The 24876-nt window shown below is 38.5% G+C and overlaps 1 protein-coding gene across 1 annotated transcript in view; it reads left to right on the forward strand.

Moving 5' to 3' along the window:
• The window catches only part of LOC137948178 (DNA replication ATP-dependent helicase/nuclease JHS1), a 47915-nt gene that overhangs the window by 10380 nt on the left and 12659 nt on the right, over positions 1-24876 (forward strand). The window contains exons 9-31 of the mRNA XM_068794161.1: positions 4868-4978; positions 5080-5176; positions 6577-6659; positions 8807-8872; positions 12791-12946; positions 16503-16558; positions 16736-16793; positions 16869-16979; positions 17066-17122; positions 17871-18005; positions 18138-18389; positions 21580-21654; positions 21783-21904; positions 21998-22070; positions 22167-22271; positions 22413-22580; positions 22925-22994; positions 23085-23236; positions 23478-23555; positions 23634-23726; positions 23817-23954; positions 24119-24158; positions 24240-24313. Coding sequence (XP_068650262.1) covers positions 4868-4978; positions 5080-5176; positions 6577-6659; positions 8807-8872; positions 12791-12946; positions 16503-16558; positions 16736-16793; positions 16869-16979; positions 17066-17122; positions 17871-18005; positions 18138-18389; positions 21580-21654; positions 21783-21904; positions 21998-22070; positions 22167-22271; positions 22413-22580; positions 22925-22994; positions 23085-23236; positions 23478-23555; positions 23634-23726; positions 23817-23954; positions 24119-24158; positions 24240-24313 — 2370 coding nt within the window. The remainder of the gene's footprint in view (positions 1-4867; positions 4979-5079; positions 5177-6576; positions 6660-8806; positions 8873-12790; positions 12947-16502; positions 16559-16735; positions 16794-16868; positions 16980-17065; positions 17123-17870; positions 18006-18137; positions 18390-21579; positions 21655-21782; positions 21905-21997; positions 22071-22166; positions 22272-22412; positions 22581-22924; positions 22995-23084; positions 23237-23477; positions 23556-23633; positions 23727-23816; positions 23955-24118; positions 24159-24239; positions 24314-24876) is intronic.

Consider the following 24876-nt stretch of genomic DNA (forward strand, 5'->3'; position numbering starts at 1 on the left):
GATTCGTCCACCATGAGCGAGTGCCTTTGCAGGTGTTTTAATGTTTAATGATTTCGTGAGCGTGTTTGATTATTTGAAATGTAGACACATGTTTAAGCTGTTCATCCTTTTTTCTGTGTTGTTGGCCATTGTGCTCTTGGTTGTGCTCCTGGCCACTAGCACCTTCTCCAGTCTTTATCCATCTGCCGCAATTGATTTTAAAACTGCTTCATGTCTTATCATCTGACTGTGATAGAAGGGAATTTAGGTCTAATTCTTTGCAGATGGACAAGAGGATGACTGAAATTTCAATGCTGAGAGTGGAGTCTTGGGTCACCAGGCCAAGCCCAACTTGACACAAGAAATCTGAATGTGGAAAAAAGGCTTGGCTTTGTAAATCGTCACTATGTCTGGGTCAAACCTGTTCATCACATCACACAACATGTCAGTTGAATGGGTCATAGAGAAGGCCTATTGAGAACATATGCCAATGTATTACTATTCCTAGCTGTGATGTCTGAGTGTATTTTGAATTGGAGGAAAATTCAGCACTTTGGGTCATCTTCAGTTGGCTTGCCACAATTGTCTTCTCTGCAATTCATATCACTGTTGAGCAGTTGGAATCAGAGGGTTTCTTGGGAAGACTTTGTGGAGATGGTGAAGATAATGTTGTCATTTCTGCATCAAATCTTTTACCTCTGATTTTGCTCTGCTTTGGAAATAGGAGATAGAAGTTGTGACAAATCCAATCACCTGCATTGGCGGTTTTCATTTTTCAATGGGAACCTTTTTTCCTCTCTCCCACCTCGCAATTTTTTTTTTGTCCCTAGTCTGCTAATTAAGCTCTTTTGGAGTTGTATTTATTGCTGCTCAGAGTTGGTTGCTGTGGCATCACTCTGGCTTGTTGACTGGTTCTGCTTCTAGTGAACACATGATAGATGTCTTAAATCTATAATCTTCATGATGCAACTCTCATCAATCCAAGGCAGCTTAATTGCATTCTAAAGAGAGGTGTTCATTAAGTTTCAATAATTCAAGATGCTGAAGCTAGGCGACATGCAAGAAAATGATGTTTTCCTGGCATTGTTAAAGCTGTTGTTGCAAAACAGAAGCTAGATTGGCATAGTTTCAGGAAGACTTTGCTAGCAGGTTCAATCCAATACCTCTTTATTTTATCTATCTTTTGCCGATTAGCTTCTCAAGGTGTGTTATGGGGAATTTTGAAAAATTCTTCCTGCTTGATTTTCCCTACTGACACAGTTTATTTTTTCCAAACATTGGTTCCTCTCTTGATTATTCTCAAATTATCCACTGTTAGGATCTTATTCAAAAGAGAATTCCATAGGAAAAAACGAATCTTTCATGGACCAGAAGTTTTCCAAACAACAGCTGCATCATGAGATTCATTATCAATCAATTTGCTGATATATGAATAAGCTGAAGATACTGAAAAACGTCTACTATTGTCTCTCATCCATATCATTTTGTCTTCCTTATCTCCATATATCTTGACTAAATTAAGGTCAATAATAAGATTAGAAACCTGATTGGCTTCCAAATCATTCAGATCTCTTCTGAAATTAAAATTCCAGGAATCATTACTTGTCCAGACTTGATAAACAGTAGCATTACAGTAGGTGGTTATTCTCTCGAGCAAACCATATCTATCACAGAAAGGACCTTTATCAGTCTGACAGTCATCCCAAAACTAATCTTTTCCCCACATCCCACATAAAGTCTTGTTGCTTTTGAAATAGAGGGAGAAGGGGGTAAAAAGCTCTCCAGAGTGAGGAAAGATTCCGTCTTCTTCCTCCTTGAGTCCATCAGAATTCAAAAACATCTACCTTAGTGGCAACCATAGGTTGCCAAATAAGTTGAGGAGCTGTATTGTATTTCCAAAGCCATTCAAGAAGCAAGACTCTATTCATCATTTTTGTAAGCCAAATTCCCAAGCCTCCATAAGATATCGGTTTGCAAACATCATTTCAGCCCACTAGGTGATATTTAAAATCCTCATTCGATCCTCTCTATAGAAACCTTCTCTTAGAGCTTCACTTTTACTACTAACAGCCACTAGGCATGGTAAGAATGAGAGGAAATAATTAGGAATTTCAGCAATGCATGAATTCATAAGATGAGTCTTCCAGCCTTTGATAATAATCTACTCTTCCAAGTAGATAATCTTCTTTCCAACTTCTCAAAAACTGGGCTCCAAAGATGACTTCTTGGTCTTGAATCAAAAAGAGGAAGTCCAAAATAAGAAGGGATATCAGTCATTAAACATCCAATTTGGGAAGCCATATAAGACAGAACATCATTAGCAATATTGTATTCCATTATAGAAAACTTTTGCCAATTTATCTTTTGGCCGAAAGTTAATTCAAACAAGCCAAGGAGAGCTTTAATTCTCTGAATCTCCTCACAAGTGCCGTGCTAAAAAACAAGAGTATCATCAGTAAACTGTAAAATAGGAATATCAAATTCCTGTTGTGCTGAAACCAAGTGTAACCAACCTGTTTGCCTAGCACCATATATCATTAAAGAGAAGTACTCGGCCACAATTTTGAATAAGAGAGGAGATAAAGGATCCCCTTGTCTTAATCCTCTAGAAAGTTCACTTAGTGGTTGTTATCTCTAATGTGTGGTTGAAATCATGTATCTTATTGATTTCAAATTTTCTTATGTCTGTCACCCATAAATATTTCAACTTTTTTTTCCTGTGAGTTCATTTTTGTCCTTTTTGTCCAATTACACTTTTGAGGTGTTATGCTATTTTGAGGGAGATAGAAGAAGTTGAATGTTGAAGGGTTTAAGGGTCTCTTATGTTCAAGTTGGAGATTGCTGGTATGCATTCCCAAGCTTGAGCGTGAGAAAGAGAAGAGTATTGGTGTTGATGAAGTTAAGTCGAAGAATCTTACAAGTACAAGCTAAAGTCAAAGCCATAAAACAATGGCAAGCTGCAGATCTTGAAGACCGATGTTGTATTTTCTGTTTTCTTATGCTTAAAATGGGGAATTGTGAGACGTATCTTGTAACCAGCTGAAGGTATACCCTTTGGCTTGAGGAGCAATGTTAGATGTTGTTGTTTCATGTTAATTTAGTTTTTTGTATTGTTAAGGAAGTGTTTTCTTGTAGAAAGTAAATTTCTAGGAATTAAGGCGAGCAATGACATGATTGTGAGTTTGAATATTGTTTAAGTTTTAAATAGGGAAGAGAGGTTTCTAAACCCTAATCTCCCCCAAGACTTTTCTCTTGCAAATTTTCACTTTCACAATTCCTTCTATGTTTTTCATCCATGGTTTTTGCTTATTGGAATGGTTAGTCATGCCACATGCACATGGATATCTGTTTGCCCTGTCCATGACGGGCTCCTTTACATGTATTGCCTATTGTGCCCCCACAAGACATGAACCATTGTGAATGCAATTATTGTTTACAGAAGCTCCGGTCAATATCCAAGTATAGAAAACCTCAAACATTTATTCTGCTAATCAATTTTAATGTGTATCATATGACTTGAAAATTCAATAACATCTAGGGGTGGGTACGGGTCGGGGATGGGTTTCCTAGAACCCGAACCCGATCCCCGATCCCTGTCCCTGAAAAAAAACCAAACGGGGTTGGGAAATCAACCCCTTCCCTACCCCTGCCCTGTTCCCACCCCCATTCCCACCCTCGCATTGTTCCTCCATTACCACCCTCGCTCTGTTCCCCCATTCCCGAAAGGATAATCCAACTAAGAAAAAGATTAAGCTTATCTAAAAAATCAAGCTACATTACCGTAATACATACATATTAAACCCGATTACCCAAAACGATAACCCAACTAAGAAAAAATCCATTAAAGTGAATGAACGTATCACTAATTTTTTTTTATGAGGCAAACAATTACAAATCAATGACGATATTAACAAAAACCATTTTCAAATAAAAACAAAGATTAAAAAGATAAAGAATCGAAAGATAAAAAGATAGAATACTAACCTTTTGGTTAGCGGATTCATTGGTGATGGCTGAAGAACCTGAAGATCAATTAAATGGCAACAACATGAGAAAATGAATGAGATAAAACAAAGAAAAATAAGAAACGATGACGAACATGGGTAGCTAAGTATTTCTACTAAAAAATACTTACCGTTTATGTCTTGGATTGGCAGCATCGGTGATGAAATGGTGACAAAAGGCTGGTAGACGATGAGTCAATGACGAGACGACAACTCAACGGGAGAGAATGAAAGGAATTAGGGCTGAAGGCGGGATTTAGGGGAAGAAAAATTGGGCTTTAATTACGAAGCCTAATTTTTTCTTCCCTAAATGCCCTCAATGAATTTTTTTTATTCTTTGTACGGAGGAAAAGTATTCAATCTTTATTTTAAAATAAAAGGGTATAAAAGTCCACTTAAAAAATGTTTTCAAATAAAAATTTCATTCCTTAAATACCCTGATTAAAGTTTAGAAATTATGTTCTTTTGTTTATTAAACCTCATGTCATTTTAAAATACAAGTAGTGCATTAAGTTATAAATTTCCGCGGTCGTGTTCGGGGAAACCTATCCCCGATCTGAAACCCAACGGGATTTATTTTCCGTTCCCGTCCCTGCCCGGTAGGGTGAAAATATAACCCATCCACGCTTTTTTCCGGTCATGTTGGGTTGGGTTCCCCACCAAACCCGAATCGATGCCTACACTTAGTTACATCATACAGGAGTAACACATGTGCTACTGTGACTGGCAAATGCCAATGGATCTTGGTCCACAAATTCTTTTGCAATTGTTTTATGTGCTAAAAGATTTTGGTGGCTCTTATTCTATACTCTTTAGAGCTTTTTATTAATTTTTTTCCCTTCTTATCTGTATTAACACAATCTTGTCCCTTTAAAATTGTGTAGGTTGCATCTAGTTTTGCCTGTTCAAGGCGTGCGGTCCTGGATGAGAGGCTAAGATTTAATGAACATTCAAATGCAGCATTAATTGGTACCTTGCTTCATCAGCTCTTTCAGGTTTATGTCACAAGATTGCTTTATAAGTTCATTTAAGAACTGATCATTTCATCGAATTAGAAGTTGTTCTGTTTACTTTTGCAATATTTATTTCTTTGTAGGCAGCTCTGCTTAAGGAACTTCCAACACAGGAGTTTCTAGAAGAGTATGCAAGGATGGTGATTCAGAAAAACATTGAGAACTTATATGCCTCTGGAGGTGGGATTCTTGTTATATTTGCTATATGTTGTCTTGTTTTTCTTTGTATAAATTAGGTTTCAGTGGTTCTGTTATGGTCCTGGGGTTAATTACGTATGCCTTTCACTCCTAACAGGCCGGTCTTTTGGGTAGTATTGACTAGGTGTTTAACATTTGGTATCAGAGCAGGCGCTACATCCTGATTTCGAGTCCCCGCATGTGCAGGTGGACCGCACGCCCCTGGCGGGGCGTTGTAAGGGAGTATGGGCTCTTGACCCAATCCTCGTTGTTGTGTTAAGGCCGCCGTGGTCGTCGGCTCGGTAGGGCGGGGTGTACTGTTATGGTCCTGGAGTTAATTACCTATGCCTTCGCTCCTAACAGGCCGGTCATTTAAAATGTTAGACACCTAGCCAATACTACCCAAAAGACTGGCCTGTTAGGAGTGAAAGGCATAGGTAATTAACCCCAGGACCATAACAGTACACCCCGCCCTACCGAGCCGACTACCACGGCGGCCTTAACACAACAACGGGGACCGGGTCAGGAGCCCATACTCCCTTACAGCGCCCCGCCAGGGGCGTGCGGTCCACCTGCGCACGCGGGGACTCGAAGTCGGGATGTAGCGCCTGCTCTGATACCAAATGTTAAGCACCTAGTCAATACTACCCAGAAGACCGGCCTGTTAGGAGCGAAAGACATAGGTAATTAACCCCAGGACCATAACAGAACCACTGAAACCTACGCCTGCTCTGATACCAAATGTTAAGCACCTAGTCAATACTACCCAAAAGACCAACCTGTTAGGATCGAAAGGCATAGGTAATTAACCCCAGGACCATAACAAGTTCATCTCTTTCTTTCTTTCTATCCATTTTCACTCTCCCATGCCTACATGGCAGTGTTTTTATATGTAGATTCATCTTTTGAATGACTCTCTATGTGCGATTATTTCCATTGATTTATGTCTCTATCTCTATTCATTTTGTTAATGGCATCAAATTGTGGCAAGGAAAGTATTTTTGGACCCCTGAACGCTTTCCATAATGTGATCGTGATCCTGTATGCTTAAGCCAATGGTATGCTAATAGATTTTAAATGTTAAACTAATTAGGAAATCGGGTACCTAAGGCCGTTTGGTCTAGTGGTATTCAGTTTACATTAGGTGTGTCAAGTTGCGAGTTCGCACCACGCCCCTCTCAAAAAAAAATAAAAATAGGAAATCAGGTGGCTTGTTTCCTGTATTACGTTTATCTTTTTTCATGCATGTTTGTTTTAGCTATTAATACTTGTCTGCTTCTCCCTTTTATCTATGCTTCTATATGTACTTTCTTGATGTGTATATAGGTGCCATGATTGATCAAAGTTTTGGCTTTCCTGTTTTTAAACTTTGGGACTAAAGCAATTTTATATGAACTCTGTAGTAAATGAGGAGGAGGCATACTCTGCACTGGTTGATTCAATTCCTAAAGTCCTACATTGGCTTGTCTGCTATAGGAATTCAAAGGTAAAGGATATTGTATCTGTTCTAAATGGTTGATAGCATATCCATATTGTGTTAAAATATTAAAGGTCAGATCAATAATTCTTGTCCTCTTGAGTTCAGGGCTTTAAATTTGATTTTTAACTTTTTAATATTTTTATCCTATTTATTATGTTCAAATTTTGCATAGTTTTGTGGTTTTTTTTTTTTTTTTGAAATGATGCTTATTTTTATTAAGACAAAAGCTCAAAAGAGCAAATTACAAAGGAGGGAATCTTTCTCATACAATGAGAGATTGTTGGGAAGTTCCGAATTTAGCCAATTTATCAGCCAAAGAGTTGGCTAATCTAGGAATGATTCCAATTACAATGCAAAGAAGGTACAATGTTAGCAATACTATCAGTGATGGACCAGTGGCGCCAAAGGGGGAGGCTGTCTTTGGAACGCCAACTAATAACCATCTTCGAGTCGCCTTCAATGATTAACTTGCCATGGAGACGATCTCTGAAGATTTGGAGGCCGAACAGTAGAGCACTAACTTTAGCAGTATTAGAATCGACAATGCCCACCGGACCAGCATAAGAAAGAATGGGGTCTCCATTGTGACCTCTGAATATACCACCTGTTCCTGCTGGACCAGGACATCCAATAGCATTACCATCAAAATTCAGCTTTTTGCAGTCACAAGGAGGAGGATCCTAGATAGCCATTCTAGGAGCTCTGCTAGGGCCAGACATGTGAGCAATCAAATTCCAATTTTCCCTAAGGGAAACCCCTGAAAGAGTGGCAAAATCCTTCTTTGTATGAAGCCAACTCGAGATGAGGCCGACAACATGAGAAGTTGCGTTGTCTGGGGTACTAGCTTTGGAATTGAATCCTTGGTTGTTCCGCTCGAGCCAAATGTACCATGGAACATGCGCAAGACAGACTGAAAGAATTAACTTGCCCAGCCGAGGAAGGAGAATCCCTCAAACCATCTCAAAGGTGCTAAAGAGGTCCTGATGTAGCTCCAGTTGGAGCCCGATTTTCTGAAATATCTTCATCCAAACTTGCCACGAAATCCAGTGTAAGAGGACATGCTGGACTGTCTCTTCACACTCATCGCAAAGGGGACAAGAAAGATCGGGGGCAGTGAAGCCTCTTCTGTGAAGGTTGTCTGAAGTAAGAATCTGTTCCCTGATTGCTGACCAGACGAAGAACTTGATTTTGCTTGGCATTGAGAGTTTCCAAGCCAGATTTGCCTTGTGCTCATGAGGACTAAAGTCTTGCTTTCTGATATGAGAGTAAGCCGAAGTGGCAGTGAATCGGCCATTGTTACCGGGCTTCCAAATCATCTTATCAACCGAGTGCTCCCGGATAATAGTACTGCTGAGTTTAGTAAGGTGAAAATAAAAAGCCAACGATTCCTCATCATTTAATCCCCGACGAAACTGAAGACTCCACGAGTGATCACTCCATGAATCAGCCACAGAGCAAGAGAGATTGTTTGCCACCCTATGTAGCCCCGGAAAGTCCTTTGAGAGAGATCGGGGGCCACACCATTCATCCGACCAGAAGAGAAAGGTCCTTCCGTTGCCCGTGTGAAATGTGGTAGCATATTTGAATACTGGAAGGAGCTTGAAAACTGATTTCCATATCGGGGATAGGAGGCGAGTAGCGCCACCCTCTCTCCACCATGCACCCGAAAACTGAAGGTAGAATTTCACCATATTCTTCCATAAACTGTTATGCTTGTTGTTAAAATTCCAAATCCATTTGAGCATAAGAGCTTTGTTCATTTCTTTTGTAGGCCGGATGCCCAATCCCATACTTTTGTGGTATTGACTTTAATTAGAGGAAGAAGGGTCTAATTCGGAATTCTGGACGACCTCTCTTCTCTCTTCTCTCTTGGAGATTTTCTTTTCCCTGTTTCTTTAGCTCCATGACACTTCCACTCTAAAGATCAACTTCTTTTTTAGTTTCTTATTTCTGGTTTCCTTCTCACTAAATCATGAAGAGTTAACAATTCTGAAAGTTATGTTTTTGTGTTCTTACTGTTGGAATGGTGTGCAAATGCGTTTACTGCTTTTGGTTACCTTGATGATGTGTGGAAAAGTTATCTTCTTAGTCATACATTTTTCTGTCTGCCAAATATATAGCTAGCTCATGGCCTCTTTATGAATTTGCTACAGGAAACCAAAGCTGGCTCTACTGAATTTGGTTTGAGTGGTGGGCAGAAGAACCTCTGCATAACTGAGGTAATGCTTCATATGACAAGTTGTTTAGCTCTCTGGTGGCATACTTGTGCACTACTTTTTTTATTTGTCTTTAAAGATGGCATACTTTAGCTCTATTTTTTTTTTTCTTTTGAAAGTGCTTACTTTAGCTTTTGTTTACTTGAAAGAAAAATCAAATTACAAATTTGGAAGGAGAGGGATTTCCTCAAGCCTTAAGCCTCAAGCCTTGAATAAAATAGTCAAAAAATGCCCAGCACCACAGATTGCTCAGAAACACCCTCTTTAGCGAGTCAGTCAGCAATATTATGGGCAACCCTAAGAGTATGCTTGCCAATGAACGTTAAGATGACCTCAAAATCTACAATTTCAATCAAATGCTTATGAGCCTCAAAGGGGTTGAGGAATTTATGAACATCCAGCTCATAACATTGCCTGAATCTCTTTCTATTATCAATGGGAACTGAATTTCTGTCAATAGAGCTCAATTCCTTGCAATTGTGCTCAGATTTCTGCTTTTGTAAAGTTGCATTAACCAAGGGACCAGAGAAAACCAGTAAGACTCTGATTAGGTGATTGTGGATCACTCCATTGGTTCTGGGGCGGCCCTTGGTTGCCCAATGGATTCCTTCGAAGTCTAATTTAAGCCAAATATCCTTTGGAGATATCCATGGGGATAGTCTTGTTGGAGGAAAGCTTTCAATGTTGATGGATGTTGGAGCTAGGAAAGTGTGTATGTGCTGGCTCAAGATAAAATATATACTATAAGAAAAACAGCTGAAGGGTAGTTTGGTCTTTTTACATTGACTGTAGTCTCTAGAGTAGATACTACATTGTTCAGCATGTTTAGATATGTCTCTAGTTCAATTATGCCCATCCTTTTAGTGCTTAGGTGGTTGAATGTTGTCAGGTATATACAATGAAATATACGGTGGATGAATTCATTGAGAGGTACAAAACTCGGGTGGTAGTCAAGGTATATACTTAGACATATGGTGTTGACGTGTTTGAATCCTTCTCTCTAGTTGCGAGGTTATCTTCTGTGTGGATCTTTATATTTGTAGCTGTTAATCAGGGGTGATCATTGATGACTTAGATGAAGAAGTCTACTTAGAGCAATCTCTTGCAAGGCAACTTAACAAGGTATGCAAACTCAAGAAGCCTATATATGATTTCAAACAAAGCCCTCAGGCATGGTGTCAGTAGTTCAGCCAAGTAGTTATGTGTAAATTGGTTTTTCTAGAAGTCATTGTGACCATTCATTTTCTATCTTGAAGAGATAGTCAGGTATTGTGTCTTGCTAGATATGTGAATGATATCATTCTATCAGGTAGTGAAGTGATAGGCATTGAGGAGATAAAGGTACATCTCTTTAAACATTTTCGGACTAAAGATCTTGGTCTCTTAAACTACTTCTTGGTCATTGAGGTGGCTAGAAACAAGGAAGGTTTTGTATTGACATCGAGGAAGTATGTCATAGATATGTTGCATGAATATGGTTTATTGGGTGCCAAACTAGTGGAGATTCCCATGGAGACTGGGCATGACCTTCGTTGTGAATCGTGTGATAAACTCAAGGACAAGATGATATATCGCCAATTAATTGGTAAATTCATATATGTCACAATTACTCGTCCTGACATATCCTTTGTTGTGAGTGCTGTCGGTCAGTTAGTTTATGGATTTGCCTTGCAAGATTCACTTAGAAGTTGCACAAAGATTATTGAGATATCTAAAGTGGTCATCTGGAAAGGGATTATTTTTCAAATCTTGTGATTGTTTGAAAATAGAAGCTTTCTCTGCTGTAGATTATGTTGGCTTTAAATTTTATAGGAAATCCACTACTAGTTATTATGTGTTTTTGGGAGGTAATTTAATTAGCTGGAAGACCAAAATGTTATGGTCCGGACTAGTGTTGAAGTTGAGTATAGATCCATGACTCATATGATCAACGAATTGACGTGGATGAGATTTGTGGTTTGAGAATTGAATCTACAAAGGGATCAGCCTATGACTATTTACTGTGATAAGCAAGCAATCATAATTTTTGCTGGGAATCTATGTTCCATGAGAGGGCAAACCGTATTGAAGTGGATTGTTATTTCATCCTAGATGCTGTGATGAAGAAGGAATTGTTACTCCATATGTCCGATCTGGTGAACAAATTGGAGATGTGTTTACTAAGCATCTGGGTAAATGCGAATCTGAATTTTTTTGTAACAAGCTAGGACTCATAGATATATATGCTCCAACTTGAGAGGGAAAATGTGAGAAAAATAGCTGAAGAGTAGTTTGGTCTTTTTACATTGATTGTAGTATGTAGAGTAGATACTACATGATTCAGTATGTTTAGATCTGTCTCTAGTTCAAGTTTGGTGTAATTTGAGTAAGTATATTGGGAGATATAAGGGCTTAAGTGATTTGTAAGAGAATAAGGGCAACCTTGTAATTATTCATTACTTAAGTTATAAAGAAGTTGGGGGTCGAGCACGACTCCCAATGAGTCGTCTGTCTCTAGTTCAAGTTTGGTGTAATTTGAGTAGGTATATTGGGAGATATTGGGGCTTAAGTGATTTGTAAGAGAATAAGGGCAAACTTGTAGTTATTTATCACTTAGTTATAAAGTGGTTGGGGGTCGAGCACGACTCCCAACGAGTCATTCCTGAACTCTCTCCTCCCATCCCTCTCGCTCCTTCTCCCTCTCAATTTTTCTCTCTACACTCTTCAATTTTATACTTTTTCATATACTTTGAATCATAGTGCCTCTAAAGCTAGATGATCCATTGAATCTTCTTGTGTCTCTTTATCCATAGGCATTGGCACGCAGTCATGGCAATCTTCCGTGGGATCTGCCCAGAGTCAGGAAGGTCTTATGTTAAGCTTTGGAATAACAGTTCTTGGTTGGAGGTTGGCCTGCTGATTGGATCCAAAATTTTCTGGAAGTTGCATCCCATTCTAGAAAGGTGATGGGGCAGTGTAATTGATTCTTCTTCGGTATTACATTGTTTTAAGTAGAATTGAGAGATTACAGTTCAAAGAAGAAAGGATGAGAAAGAGAAGCTGGAGAACAACCTGCTTTAACTTTCATTAATCACTGGTTAGGGTATTAATCAACCGTTCTCCCTCTTAAGTACAAAACAGGACTAAAAGACAAATAGCCTTCTACACAAAGCAAATAAAGCTATTGTAAGTAATCTGTGTAAACTTCCCCGGATTCAATGCATATGAAGAGGAACATATAAAATTGAACTCAGAATTACAAGACTGCCCTTAATTATCTCTTCCCACTCAACAATTTGCATGGGCTGTTCTTCATCAGGCGTCCTCCTCTTTGAAGCTCCATGATGAGTATCTTATGTGGGTGCAAAACTCATCTGAAGTGGACAGCTTTGGAGGGACCAAGTAATTTCTACGCCAAGGAGGCCCACTCAAGAATGAGTTACTGGATTCCACAAGGAGGAGATTATAAAGAGAGGCAGTAGTGAAATGACCTGGGGGTAAACCAAATTGGTTTATCTGGACCAGTAGCTTGAATATATGTATCATCAAATTTGGAGAGTAATTCAACCACCTCAACTGAACTGGCTCCTCAAACTGCAGAAGAAGATAAAAATCCATCTTGGAATGCTTGTGCAGTATTTAATATATTCATCCATGTCTGCTGTCATCCTGAACAAAAGCGTGTCAGATCTGACAGATCAAAGGAGGCATGGAGTAAATTTATGATTATAACCTATATTGAGTTGCATGTATGTGTATATCTCTCTGCGACAGACATAGCTCTCATGTAAATGCCATCCCATTTTATGCTTTTGTTCAATAAATTAATGTTTTGCTGACAGCAGTTGTTTATGCTGCAATGATACCTGTTTTCTATGTAAAGAGGAACATTGTTTTGGATGTGCACGTCTTATTTGACACTCCATTGAACTGAATTTGCAGGTTATTGATATTGAAGAGATGGCATGGGCTCCAAGGTATGGATTGAAAGGAATAATTGATGCTTCTGTCAGAGTAAATATAACTTCAGATAATGAAGGATCCCACGAGAAAATCATGCCATTGGAATTTAAGACTGGGAAAGGAACCAGTGGTCAGGCAAGTCATGTTTTCAGAATTTCGTGAGGAAATCTGAATTAGATTTAGAGTCCATTTATTCCTTTGTATTTTTTTGTGTCGTTTTTTATCATTAAAATTGAGGACCTTTCTTAAAAATGCTCTGTAAACTAAAGGAGATTGCTAATCTATTTTATGCTTGATTTTATCAATGCCTTTGGCCCTTTAGTATCTTGATCTTGATTTGATCTATTTTGCATGTTGATCAATGACTGACACGTCTAAAAGATTATAAGAATCTTAGGAGTATTTACTCTAGCTGAGACAACATCAAATATTATAAAATCCATGTTATGTCATACTTATTTTCATGTCTCAATACGTGTCTTCCTGCAGTTAGATTGTTATTGTAGCAGAAATAGTGTTCCAGCTGATTGCACTATTGTTAGTTATTCAGCCAAATGTTTTGGCAACTGTAGTGAGTGCTATAAAAATAGGCAGTTTAGAAGTTTAGAGACAATGAGTTTGTGTTAGGATTTCATTACTTGAAAGGGAGTGGGCTGGAAATTTGGTTGATTTTTTTTTTTTTTTTTTTGAAATGATGCTAAGTTTTATTAAGAGAGCTCAAACGAGCAGATTACACGAGGGGAAGCCTTCCCAAACAATGAGAGATTGCTGAGAGGTTCCGAATTTTGCCAATTTATTAGCCAAAGAATTGGCTGATCTAGGAACGAGGTTCCAATTACAATGAATGGATGGCACAATGTCAGCAATACAATCAGTGATTGGCCAGTGGCGCCAAGGAGGGGAACTTTCTTTTGAACACCAGCTGATGACAATCTTTGAATCGCCTTCAATAATCAACTTGCCATGGAGCCGCTCTTTAAAGATTTGGAGGCCGAACAGAAGAGCACCCACTTCAGCAGTATTTGAATCAGCAATAACCACTGACCTTGCATAGGATAGAATAGGGTCTCCACTGCTGTCTCTGAAAACATCACCAACTCCAGCCGGCCCAGGACAGCCAAATGCACTGCCATCAAAATTGAGTTTGATGCAGTCGTAAGGGGAAGGATCCCAAGTGGCCATAATTGGATTCCTACGGGGGCTTGCCATGTGCACTATCAAACCCCAATTTTCTCGAAGGGAGACGCCCGATAGAAAAGCAAACTCCTTCCTAGAATGTAGCTAGCTCGAGATAAGGCACACTGCTTGATAAGCTACATTATCTGGGTTGGTAGCCTTGGAGTTGAATCTCCGGTTGTTTTGCTCTAGCTATATACACCATGGGACATGCGCAAGGCATGCCAAGAGAATTATCTTGCCCAACTTAGGAAGTTGTATCCCCATAACCATCTCAAAGGTGCCAAAAAGGTCCTGATGTAGCTCCATTTGAAGACCAATCTTTTGAAATGTCTTCATCCAGACTAGCCATGAAAAGGCGCAATGTAAGAGAACATGCTGGACTGTCTCATCACACACACCACAAAGGGGGCAAGTGCGATCGGGGGCGGTGTAACCTCTTTTGTGGAGGTTGTCAGAGGTGAGGACCTGTTCCCTGATGGCCGTCCACACGAAGAATTTGATTTTATTAGGCGCTGAGAGCTTCCATGCCAGGTTTGCCTTGTGCTCATGTATGCTGTAATCTTGTTTTCTAATGTGAGAATAGACAGATGTAACTGTGAATCGGCCATTAATGCTGGGCTTCCATGTCAGTTTATCAACTGCATGCTCACGAATAGTAGTGCTGCTGAGTCTGGAGAGGAGAGAGCAAAAAGCAATAGTTTCCTCATCATTTAATCCTCGGCGAAACGTAAGACTCCATGAGCGATCTCTCCAAGAATCAGCCACTGAGCAAGAGAGGTTCCTCGTCACTCTAGAGAGCCTCGGGAAATCCTCGGAGAGGGGGCGAGGGCGACACCATTCATCTGACCAAAAGAGGAGGGTCCTTCCATTGACTGTGTGAAAGGAAGTTGCATCTCTGAATATTTGGAGGAGCTTTTGAATTGATTTCCATGTTGGGGATAGGAGCCGAGTAGCGCCATCCTCCCTCCACCAGGCACCTGAAGGTTGAAGATAGAACCTAACCATATCACCCCATAGGTTGTTATGCTTGATGTTGAAGTTCCAAATCCATTTGAGCAAAAGGGCATTGTTCATCTCCTTCGTAAGCCGAATGCCTAAACCACCCTGATTTCGGGGCAAACAAATATCCTTCCAACTCACCAAATGGTATTTGAAGGTGTCCTTTGATCCTCTCCAGAGAAAACGTCGATGGATGGCATCAATCCTGTTGCAAACTGAGGCCGGACAGTGCATGAATGATAATAAATAGTTTGGCAGCCCAACCAAACAAGACTTGAGGAAAGTGAGCCGAAATTTGGTCGATTTTAACTGTAAGAAGTTGCGCTACTTGCTACTTGCCTCGAATACTTGGTGGGCTTGGTGTTCGCCCCACAAAAGAAATGAACCATGCTCTCCTCCTCAAGTGGATTTGGAACTTTAATACTCAAAGAGCTTCTTGTTGGAAACCCATGGTGGCCTACAAGTTACAATGCCCATGTCCTAGGTGGTTTGAAGGGGGGGAGACACTGGCGCCTATCCCCCATAAGGAAATCTCTCCTTCCCCTGCTCCCTTTCTTCAAGAGTGTCACCTCTTTCTATGCGGGTAATGGGTAGAGACTTATTTTTTGGTGCGATGCATGGTGGGGGGGAACAAACCCCTTTTGGAGGCCTTTAGTTCTTGCTTTACCATCACTTCTAGGCAAGACGCCCTTATTGCGGATATTTGGCACAACAGGTCTTGGGACTTTCTTGATAATCTTGCCCCTATTGTGGTTCGGGAAAGCATTCCAAACAAGATTGTTTGGAAGCCGAACAAGAGCGGCCTCTTCTCGGTGGCCACTACATACTCTCACATCAGAGGTTGGACGACCAACCCCCCTAAGCGCGATGCCGCTGCTACATGGGAGCTTTTTGCATCGAGCAAAATCAAATTTTTTATATGGATGGCTATTAAAGGGAAGATTCTTACTGTCGACAATCTCTTCAGGAGGTGCTTTTCAAGCCCAAATGTGTACTTGGACCCATGTCACCCCCCCAGTTTGTACTTTGTTCCTTTTCTTCCAATAAATTCACACTTCTCATAAAAAAAAAGAAGGTTGAGAGAGAAAAGAAGTGGAAGGGAAGTGAGAAGAAGAGAGGGAGTGAAAGAGAGCAAGAGAGGCTCTCATGGTTAGGGTTCAAATCGACCCCTAACCCTTATATATAGTTTAAGTGAAACAATAGGTACAAAGACAACTACACCCTTGCTCACTTGAGCTCTTATTTGACCCCTCCTAATTATATGAAACTCAAACTACATAAACTCTCAATCATGCTAAATAAGATAAGGCTATATCTAGGAGGTGCAGACAGTGTGAAATTACCAAACTACCCTTTACATTATTTTCTAACAGATTTGATGACTGTAACACTGGAGAAATAGTGTAATTGTGCTCATTGTCTCAATTTTTTCTCAACATTTAAAAAATCGTTATTGTTTGATGGAATCAATTTTTATGTAACCATAACCACTCTCTTTTCTTGATTTGTGCAGTCTGCCATGGAACATAGTGCTCAAGTGATCTTATACACTCTTCTAATGTCAGAGAGGTGTGTCTACTTTTGAAGTTATTTTGGTTCTAAATAATTATCCACACCAACGAGACTGCTATGTTTAATTGTCAGTAAATGCTTTGGAAGAATTTGTTTTTCCATCTTCATCCTCATCTTCTGGTTGTTCTATTGCCCATTTTGCAACTTGTCTAACTATGATACATTATGTTGTAGATACATGAAGGATGTTGACTCTGGACTTATTTACTATCTCTACACAGATCAAACACGGGTAATGACAAAAATGTTTTCAAATCAGTTCCATGTTTCATAAAACTAATTGTGGAAATGATCCTGTTTTGCATAGGGAATTGCAGTTCAGCGATCTGACTTGGTTGGATTAATCATGCGTCGTAATGAACTGGCCATTGACATTTTAAAGGCTACAAAATTGCAGCTTTTGCCTTCGATGTTACGTGTATGGCATTGCTTCATGAGGAGACCATGTATTTTTTCTTGGTCCGACTTAATTAGCATATGATGATTTGGGTTTTGGTATTGTAGAATCCAAGCATGTGCAAAAGCTGTCGCCACATTAATGCTTGTACAGTTTTACACAAGGTACTTAATCTTTCCCAGGTTTGCAAGTCCTTAGTATTTTGCTCAAGAATTTTACTAATTTATTTGGATGTGTTCCCTTCAATTTGTTGGCTCAGATCTTCGAATGTTAAATTGTCAAATGTAGTCAATATGATATTTTGTATCTGTTGGTGGGTAAAAGGTTCTACAGCTCCGTGGTTGTACTCCTGTTGTCTCAGACTAATTGTTTGAGTGATATTTCTTTTGAGGAATAGTCCCAGGTTGTTATGGAGTTGGAAAGATCCTATGCTTATCAATTGGGAAAAAAGGCCTCCTGACTTCGGCTAATCATTTTAAGGTGGACTAGAACTTGACTTTGACATCTGACAAACCAAGATCCTTATGTTTTTGTTTAGTGTCTTGTGCATGTGTTCTATGTGGCACATAAGTTGGTGGTTTTGTATGTTTTGGACCAGATTGCTTGTTTAGGCCTAGATGAAAAGGGGAGTATTTGTTGGTGAAAAATCCCTCCACTTTATGACTGGGCTGTTTAAGTGCTCTATGTCTCAGGCTATTTTTTTGAGAGTGAGAATAGTCACACATTGTCTTAGCCTTGGAATGATCCTTTTCTTATTAATTTGGAAGAGATCTCATAACTTTGCTTAGTCATTTGAGATGCACTGTGATCCAATTTAAACACTATCATTTCACATTTTTGGCATGACATTTGCCAACCCAATTAGATTTTGACGGTCATAACTAATGAATTTTGTTTTTGTTTTACTTCTAGGCTCATGGAGGCAACATGGAAACTAGTGGACTTGGTGATCTGTTTAATACATATGTTGAACACTTAACCTCAAGTCATTGTGATTTCCTTCATCAATGGGATAGGCTAATAGATTTGGAGGCTAAAGAATCTCAGGTATCCCTCTTGTTCTCTCCTTCTCTTCATCTCATACACATACATGTGTGCTTGCTTGTGTGCATTCACACAACATACAAATTAAAACGTATCTAAATGGCATCTATTGATCATCATTGCTTTCAATTGTAGGTCACTAAGAAAGAAATATGGGACTCATCTTTAAAGACAGAGCATAGACCTGGTAGTCTTTCTTATTTTGTTTTGGATCTATCTAATAAAACCATATTAAATGGATCCACAAGTACTGGACGTTTCATTTATCGTTTTGTGCGGCAAGATCTGCTTATCTTTGATTCAAAAGTACAAGATGAAAACCATGCAAAAGCTCACTCAACTCCAGCAAGCGATGTTGACTGTTTGCTAAAGCAAGGAGATTATGTGGTATTATCTTTGTGCTTAGTTTTATTACCTTTCCCATTATTTGCTCCTTTTTGTTGGTTCCTTTGGTGTCTTAGAGAACTTAAACTGCACTATATAGATCTTCTTATAGAGCTTTGTTAGTGGGAAAAATCCCACATGGGTTAATATGAGTAAAAGTCATTTTGTTATTAGTTGAGATTATACCTCTTAAGTTTGACTAATCATTTTGGGTTGGACCTGAACCCAATTTTAACATGATATTAGAACAAAATGTCTTCTTTGTTGGGCCTAGTTTGTGTCGTTCACGTCTCACGTCGTTGTCCATTTGTGAACTGGACATGAAAGGGGGTTGTTAGTGAGAATAATCCAACATTGGTTAATATCAGGGTATTAGGGAAAGTAATATGGTTATCAGTTAAGAAAATGCCGTTAACTTTGGTTAGTCATTTTGGAATCTACTTGGACCTAATTTTGAAAAATTTTAATGGTTTTTTTTATAAATAGTCAAGTAGTATATTTATGAGGTATATTGTTTCATAAACGTGCTACTTAAGTTCATATGGATTTCTTTAAGAAGGAAGGAGTTGTACTTTCTAATGCTGAGTAATTTCACATAAAATAATTAGTGAAGCTCAATTTATTCAGCAATAAATTAAATTATTGGTATAGAACTGTACATTTAATTGTCATACAAAGCAGTTCATTACATAATTTAGGGGAAGTAGGTGTTTTTGGGAGGAATCCACATTACTTTAATATGGTATTAAAGCCATCTCAAGCTCATGTTTGTGTTCTTAGTGGGCTTTGTGTTTGTTCTTTATGGCCTATGGTTCTTGTATGTATGTTCTCCATGTCTTGGTGGGTAACAAAGTCCATCGATCATTAGTTGTACATTTGCTCCACATCTCAATTTAATTAGCTGAGAGTGAGTTTTTTGTGTAAGGGAGAATGGTCCCAAACTGGTTTGGGCTGGAAATCTCTTATGCTTATTAGTAGTCTCTTAGTTGGAAAGTAGTCTCTTGACTTCAGCTAGTCATTTTGGGAGGAATAAATCCTACTTTAACATGGATGATCATAGACTCTTACATATGGGTTATGTTGCTTGTGGAGTGTAATATTTTGTTGAACCTGATTGTCAATTAAAATAAAGGTACTTGTTATCCGTTGTCTCATTGTGTGACATGATCATTTGTCTAACAACTACAAAAATTTTGCATTGTCTATTTCTGGTTGCCCTATTCCTTCTTCAGTGCAGGAAGCTATGCCCTTTCCATAGTGGAAGCAAGCCATAAATGTTGAGATGGTTGTTTTGTTAGAGTGAGGAACCTTCAAGTGTTGCAGTGGTTGGATGTAGATAGGTGTATACAGTCAAATACAAAGTTGATGGCTCGGTTGAGAGGTATAAAGCTTGTCTGGTGGCCAAAGGATACACACAAACTTATGGTGTAGATATGTTTGAAACACTTTCTTCAGTTGCTCGACTGTCCTCAGTACGCATTCTAGTATCTATTACTGTTACTTAAGGGTGACCCTTATTCCAGTTAGACATAAAGAATGTTTCTTGTATGGTGACCTTGAAGAATAAGCCTACGTGGAGCAACCACCGTAGTATGTTGCTCAGGGGGAGATGCACAAGGTATGCAAACTCAAGAAAACTATCTATATCCTGAAACAAAGGCCTTGTGCTTGGTTTGAAAATTTTAGCCAAATAGTGATGTCTTTGAGCTTCTCTAGGAGCCATTGTAATCATTCATTGTTTGATATGAAAAGGCCTTCGGGGATCATAGTTTTGCTTTTATATGTGGATGATATTATATTGTTTGGTAGTGATACCCCTAAAGTTGAAGAAGTTAAAAGGCTACTTGCTACTCACTTCCAAACTCAAGACTTGGAGGCATTGAAATATTTCTTGGGTGTCGAAGTTGCAAGAAGTAAGAAAGGACTGGTGTGATCTCAAAGAAAGTATATAACTGATATGCCATATGAGTATGGACTATTGGGAGCTAAATCGGTAGATACTCCGATGGAAGTTGGACACAATTTGCACGATGGCCAAAGTGTAGAATTGAATGATAAAACATTATATATGAATTGGTTGGGAAGCTTATATATGCCACTGTTACGCGCCTAGATATATCTTTTGCCTTGACTGTAGTAAGGCAGTTTATTGAACACCCACGGAAGGTCCATCTCAAAGCTGTTTAGAGGATCTTGAGATATCTCAAGGGAGTACCAGGGAAAGGTCTTTTCTTTAAAAATAATGGTCACTTGAAAATTGTGGTTTTCTCTGATGTAGACTACGTTGGGGTCAAAGCAAGACAGAAAATTAACTACATGCTACTGAGACTTTCTGGGTGGCAACTTAATCAATTGGAAGAGTAAGAATGGGGTAGCTAGATCCAGAACAAAAGCGGAATACATACTGTTAGCGAGTTCATGTGGGTGAGATCGGTATCTAGGGAGTTAAGACTTTTATTAGAAGGAAGTTGTGACTATGTTTTGTGATAACCAAGCCACTATATTTAATGCCAGCAATCTAGTTTTTCATAAGAGGACAAAACACAAAGGTGGATTGCCATTTTGTCAAAGATGCTGTGATGAAGAAAGAAGTGATCACCACGTATGTTTGATTAGCTGATCAACTTGGAGACGTGTTTTCAAATGCATTAAGAAAATGTGAATTTGTGACCTTATGTGGCAAGTTGGGCCTCATGGATATATATTCTCAAACTTGAGGGGGAGTGTGAGAAAATTAGTTCAAGGGTATTTTGGTCATTTTACATGATCGGATAATTTATATTATGACACTATCTTATTCAGCATGTTTGATTTAATCTATGTACAAATTTTTATAGTGATAGGTAGACTAAAATGGGAGTTATAAGGGAACAAGTGATTTTTATGTAAGAGGGGCATTTTTGTTATTTCTGTAATTTGTTATCTAAACCTAATAAATAGCATTAGGGGTTGTACACGACCCTCAATGCAACTCATTCAGAGCTTCTGCCTCCTTTTCTGTTTTTTGCCTTTTTCTCCTCCTTTTCTCTCTCTCACTCTAAGTTTCACACTTTTTACAATTATTTTTCTTTTATTAGTAGAAATATGTTCTCTTATTTCTATGTATGAATGAGATATTCTTGTCTGCAATGGACAAGTTTAGAGGATATCTATATTAGTCCTTGTTTATAATTTGTGTTCTAATTTGCTTTAGATACTCAGCACAAAATCAGGGCGTCTGGCAGTTGCCAAAGGCATTGTAGTTGACACCAGCCGCTTTCATGTTTCAGTAAGAAATTGACATATCCTGATATTTGTTATATTTCTCGTATACAATACAATTTGTGGCTACTTGTACCTTCTATGCTTGCTCCATACCTCAACATTTTTCCAATTTAACTTATTTCAGATCTATAGGTTTCATTTTCTCGACGTTTACGGCTTCCAGGAAGCAACCTGTCTTCAGAGATGGGGGATCTACAGCAGGAGGTTTGGTTGATTGACAAGGATGAAGTTGCTTCATCCTATGCAATAATGAGGTAGAGTTATTGACCATAACTGCTACATTCTCTTTTTTGGATGTGACTACTGTGACAAAAACTAACCACTTTATCCATTTCTTTATTACGAAGATTCAACCTCATAGCGTTGTTCATGAAAAATGCACAAAATTCTCATCTTCGAAAGATAATTGTTGATCTAGAGGTGAATACTAGTGATTTTGGCTTGCAGTTTACTTGGCTCCATATTCTATGCAAACATCCAAGATTCGTCAGCTCATTATATGCATATTTGTGACAGGCACCGAGATTTGATAGTGGGGTTATATTTAGCCAGGATCCAGCAATATCCTATGTTCAGTCAGAGAAAAGTTTGAATGAGGATCAACGGCGAGCTGTCCGTAAGGTTGATGAATTTCTGCCCTCACAGTTTCTTTGATGCTTTAGGAGCTACTTTTCTTTTAAAACTTAACTTTGGTTTATTTAAATAGACAATTTACTGAGAAAAGTCTTGATATTCTTTATCATATAATTTGGCATTTTTCAGATACTTGCAGCGAAGGATTACACTCTTATTCTAGGAATGCCTGGAACTGGCAAGACATCAACTATGGTGCATGCTGTGAAGGCTTTGTTGATCAGAGGTGCTTCCATTTTGCTGACATCCTACACGAATTCAGCTGTAGATAATTTACTTATAAAATTGAAAGCTCAGGTAATCTTTTTTATCAAATTGAAAGCTCAGGTAATCTTTTTTATCGAATTGAAAGCTCAGGTGATCTTTTTATCAAATCGAAAGCCTGGTAATCTTTAGTCTCTGTTGATAGCTTCATTAGTGCCATGAGTTTGGTCCCTTTCTCTCACTCTTTGTTTTTGGGAACACACATTTGAGCTATTTTTTTATGTTAAATTGTGTTAGCTACCTTTGTTTTTTTTAGAAGCAAATCACACGGATCACTTTTAACTTGGTTACTAGAGCCTATTTGCAGAGACTCTAGTTGTTGCATGTCAGTTTGTCTTTGTGAACTTTTTGGATTTAATTCAATTATGGCATTTCAGGGTATAGACTTTGTGCGCCTTGGCAGAGAAGAGGCCATACATGAGGAGGTTCGCGGATACTGTTTTTCAGGTTTAGTTTTTCCAAATTTTTGCTTAATGTGTATTTCAGATCTTTATTATTTGCTATATTGCAGATTTGCTTATAAATTCTATGTTACAGCAGCAAACACAAGTAGGGTGGAAGACATTAAACAAAGAATGAACCAAGTCAAAGTTGTTGGAGTAACCTGTTTGGGGATAAATCATTCTTTGCTTGCAAACATGAAGTTTGACATATGCATAATGGATGAAGCTGGGCAGATCACCTTGCCTGTATGTAATTCATTCTTTCTACTGTTACATTATTGCAGTTTCTTTAGCAGTAAAAATACATGGTATTTGCAACCTGTATGATACTGCAAAATTTCTTTTGCTAAAGAGGCTGGATTGGTATCTTGTCATGCTTATAATATAGGGTATTGCATCCCTAGTTCGTTGCTTTTCTTGTCAATAATTCTTTGGCTTATTTTGATGCATAGATTTCCATGCTGCTAACTTTTACTTTCTTGTGCAGGTATCCCTAGGACCGTTGGCATTTGCATCAACATTTGTCCTTGTTGGAGACCATTACCAGCTACCGCCACTAGTTAAGGTAGACATGACTCATACTACATAAATGACCTATTGTTTTGTGTTAATAACTTTTAGGGCTTAATTGTATACCTGTCAGAGTGCTGAGGCTCGGGAAAGTGGAATGGGTAAAAGTTTGTTTTGTCGGCTCTCTGAAGCACATCCTCAAGCGATTTCTGCCTTACAGTGCCAGGTCTATATCTACGTTTTTTCTTTTCTTTTTATATGTTCTATCTTGATTTACATATTAAGTATATGATTCAAAATCTTTTGTTAATTGCAGTACCGAATGTGTTCCAGTATTATGGAACTGTCAAATACCCTTATATATGGAAATAGATTGCGTTGTGGTTCATCTGAAGTAGCTGATGCCAAACTCAAGATTATGTGCAGCAAGCCTATGGCTTCATGGCTAAATGAGGTTAAAAATTATTTTTCTAATAGTATGTTGCTCTTGAGGTGTCATATATTTATCTATATTTGAAGAGTTGTGGTTTTGTAAGTATTTGTTTTGCGATTGAGCAGACATGCTATCATCAAAGGCATTGTGCTAATTGCTGGCAGCATTGTTCTCAATCCTTGCAGGTCCTAGATCCAAAAAGATCAGTTGCATTTGTCAACACAGGTATCAAATCTTCTCATTCCACTCTGTTTCCATTGTGTTGTTCTATTATACAATTTCACTGAAATTTTTCACTTGGACTAGACATGCTACCTGCTCTTGAAGTAAAACAAAGCAAAACCATAAACAATCCTACCGAGGCCCACATTGTTGCAGAGGTATAACAGAACTTTTCGGGCTATTGTCTTTGCACTTATTTCATCTATTGAACAGAATCTACAATTTTATACTCAAAGCTTGTTACAAATTAGAGTATGGTACCTGAAAAAAGTAAAACTTGGAGAAAAGAGGGAAGAAATTGAGAGAGAGATGAGAGAAGAATAAAATACTCATGAATTTGATTCTTCTTGGGGATCATGCACAATTCCCATTCTCTTAAATAAGTGGGTTTAAATACAAATCACAAAATTACCCTTCTCCCTTATATCTCCCACTACACTTATTAGAATTACATGAAATTTAGACCAATGGCATATTAAAATATGCTGAACAAAGTAACATACACTCCAGGAAATACAAAATATATAAAATAACCAAACTGCCCTTCTCTATGATTTTCTACACTCCCCCTCTAGTTAGGGCATCTATATCCATGAAACTCAACTTGTTGTAGAAAATCCCAAATTCACATTTTCCCAAGGCCTTGGTAAATATATCTCCAATTTGGTCACATGATCGTACATATGGTGTAACGACTTCTTTCTTCGTCACTTATTTTTTA

This window comes from Aristolochia californica, unplaced genomic scaffold (assembly GCF_029961685.1).
Source record: "Aristolochia californica isolate CCGP_79_NKW_82.1479 unplaced genomic scaffold, dmAriCali1.0.hap1 SCAF_13, whole genome shotgun sequence".
Taxonomy (NCBI): domain Eukaryota; kingdom Viridiplantae; phylum Streptophyta; class Magnoliopsida; order Piperales; family Aristolochiaceae; genus Aristolochia; species Aristolochia californica.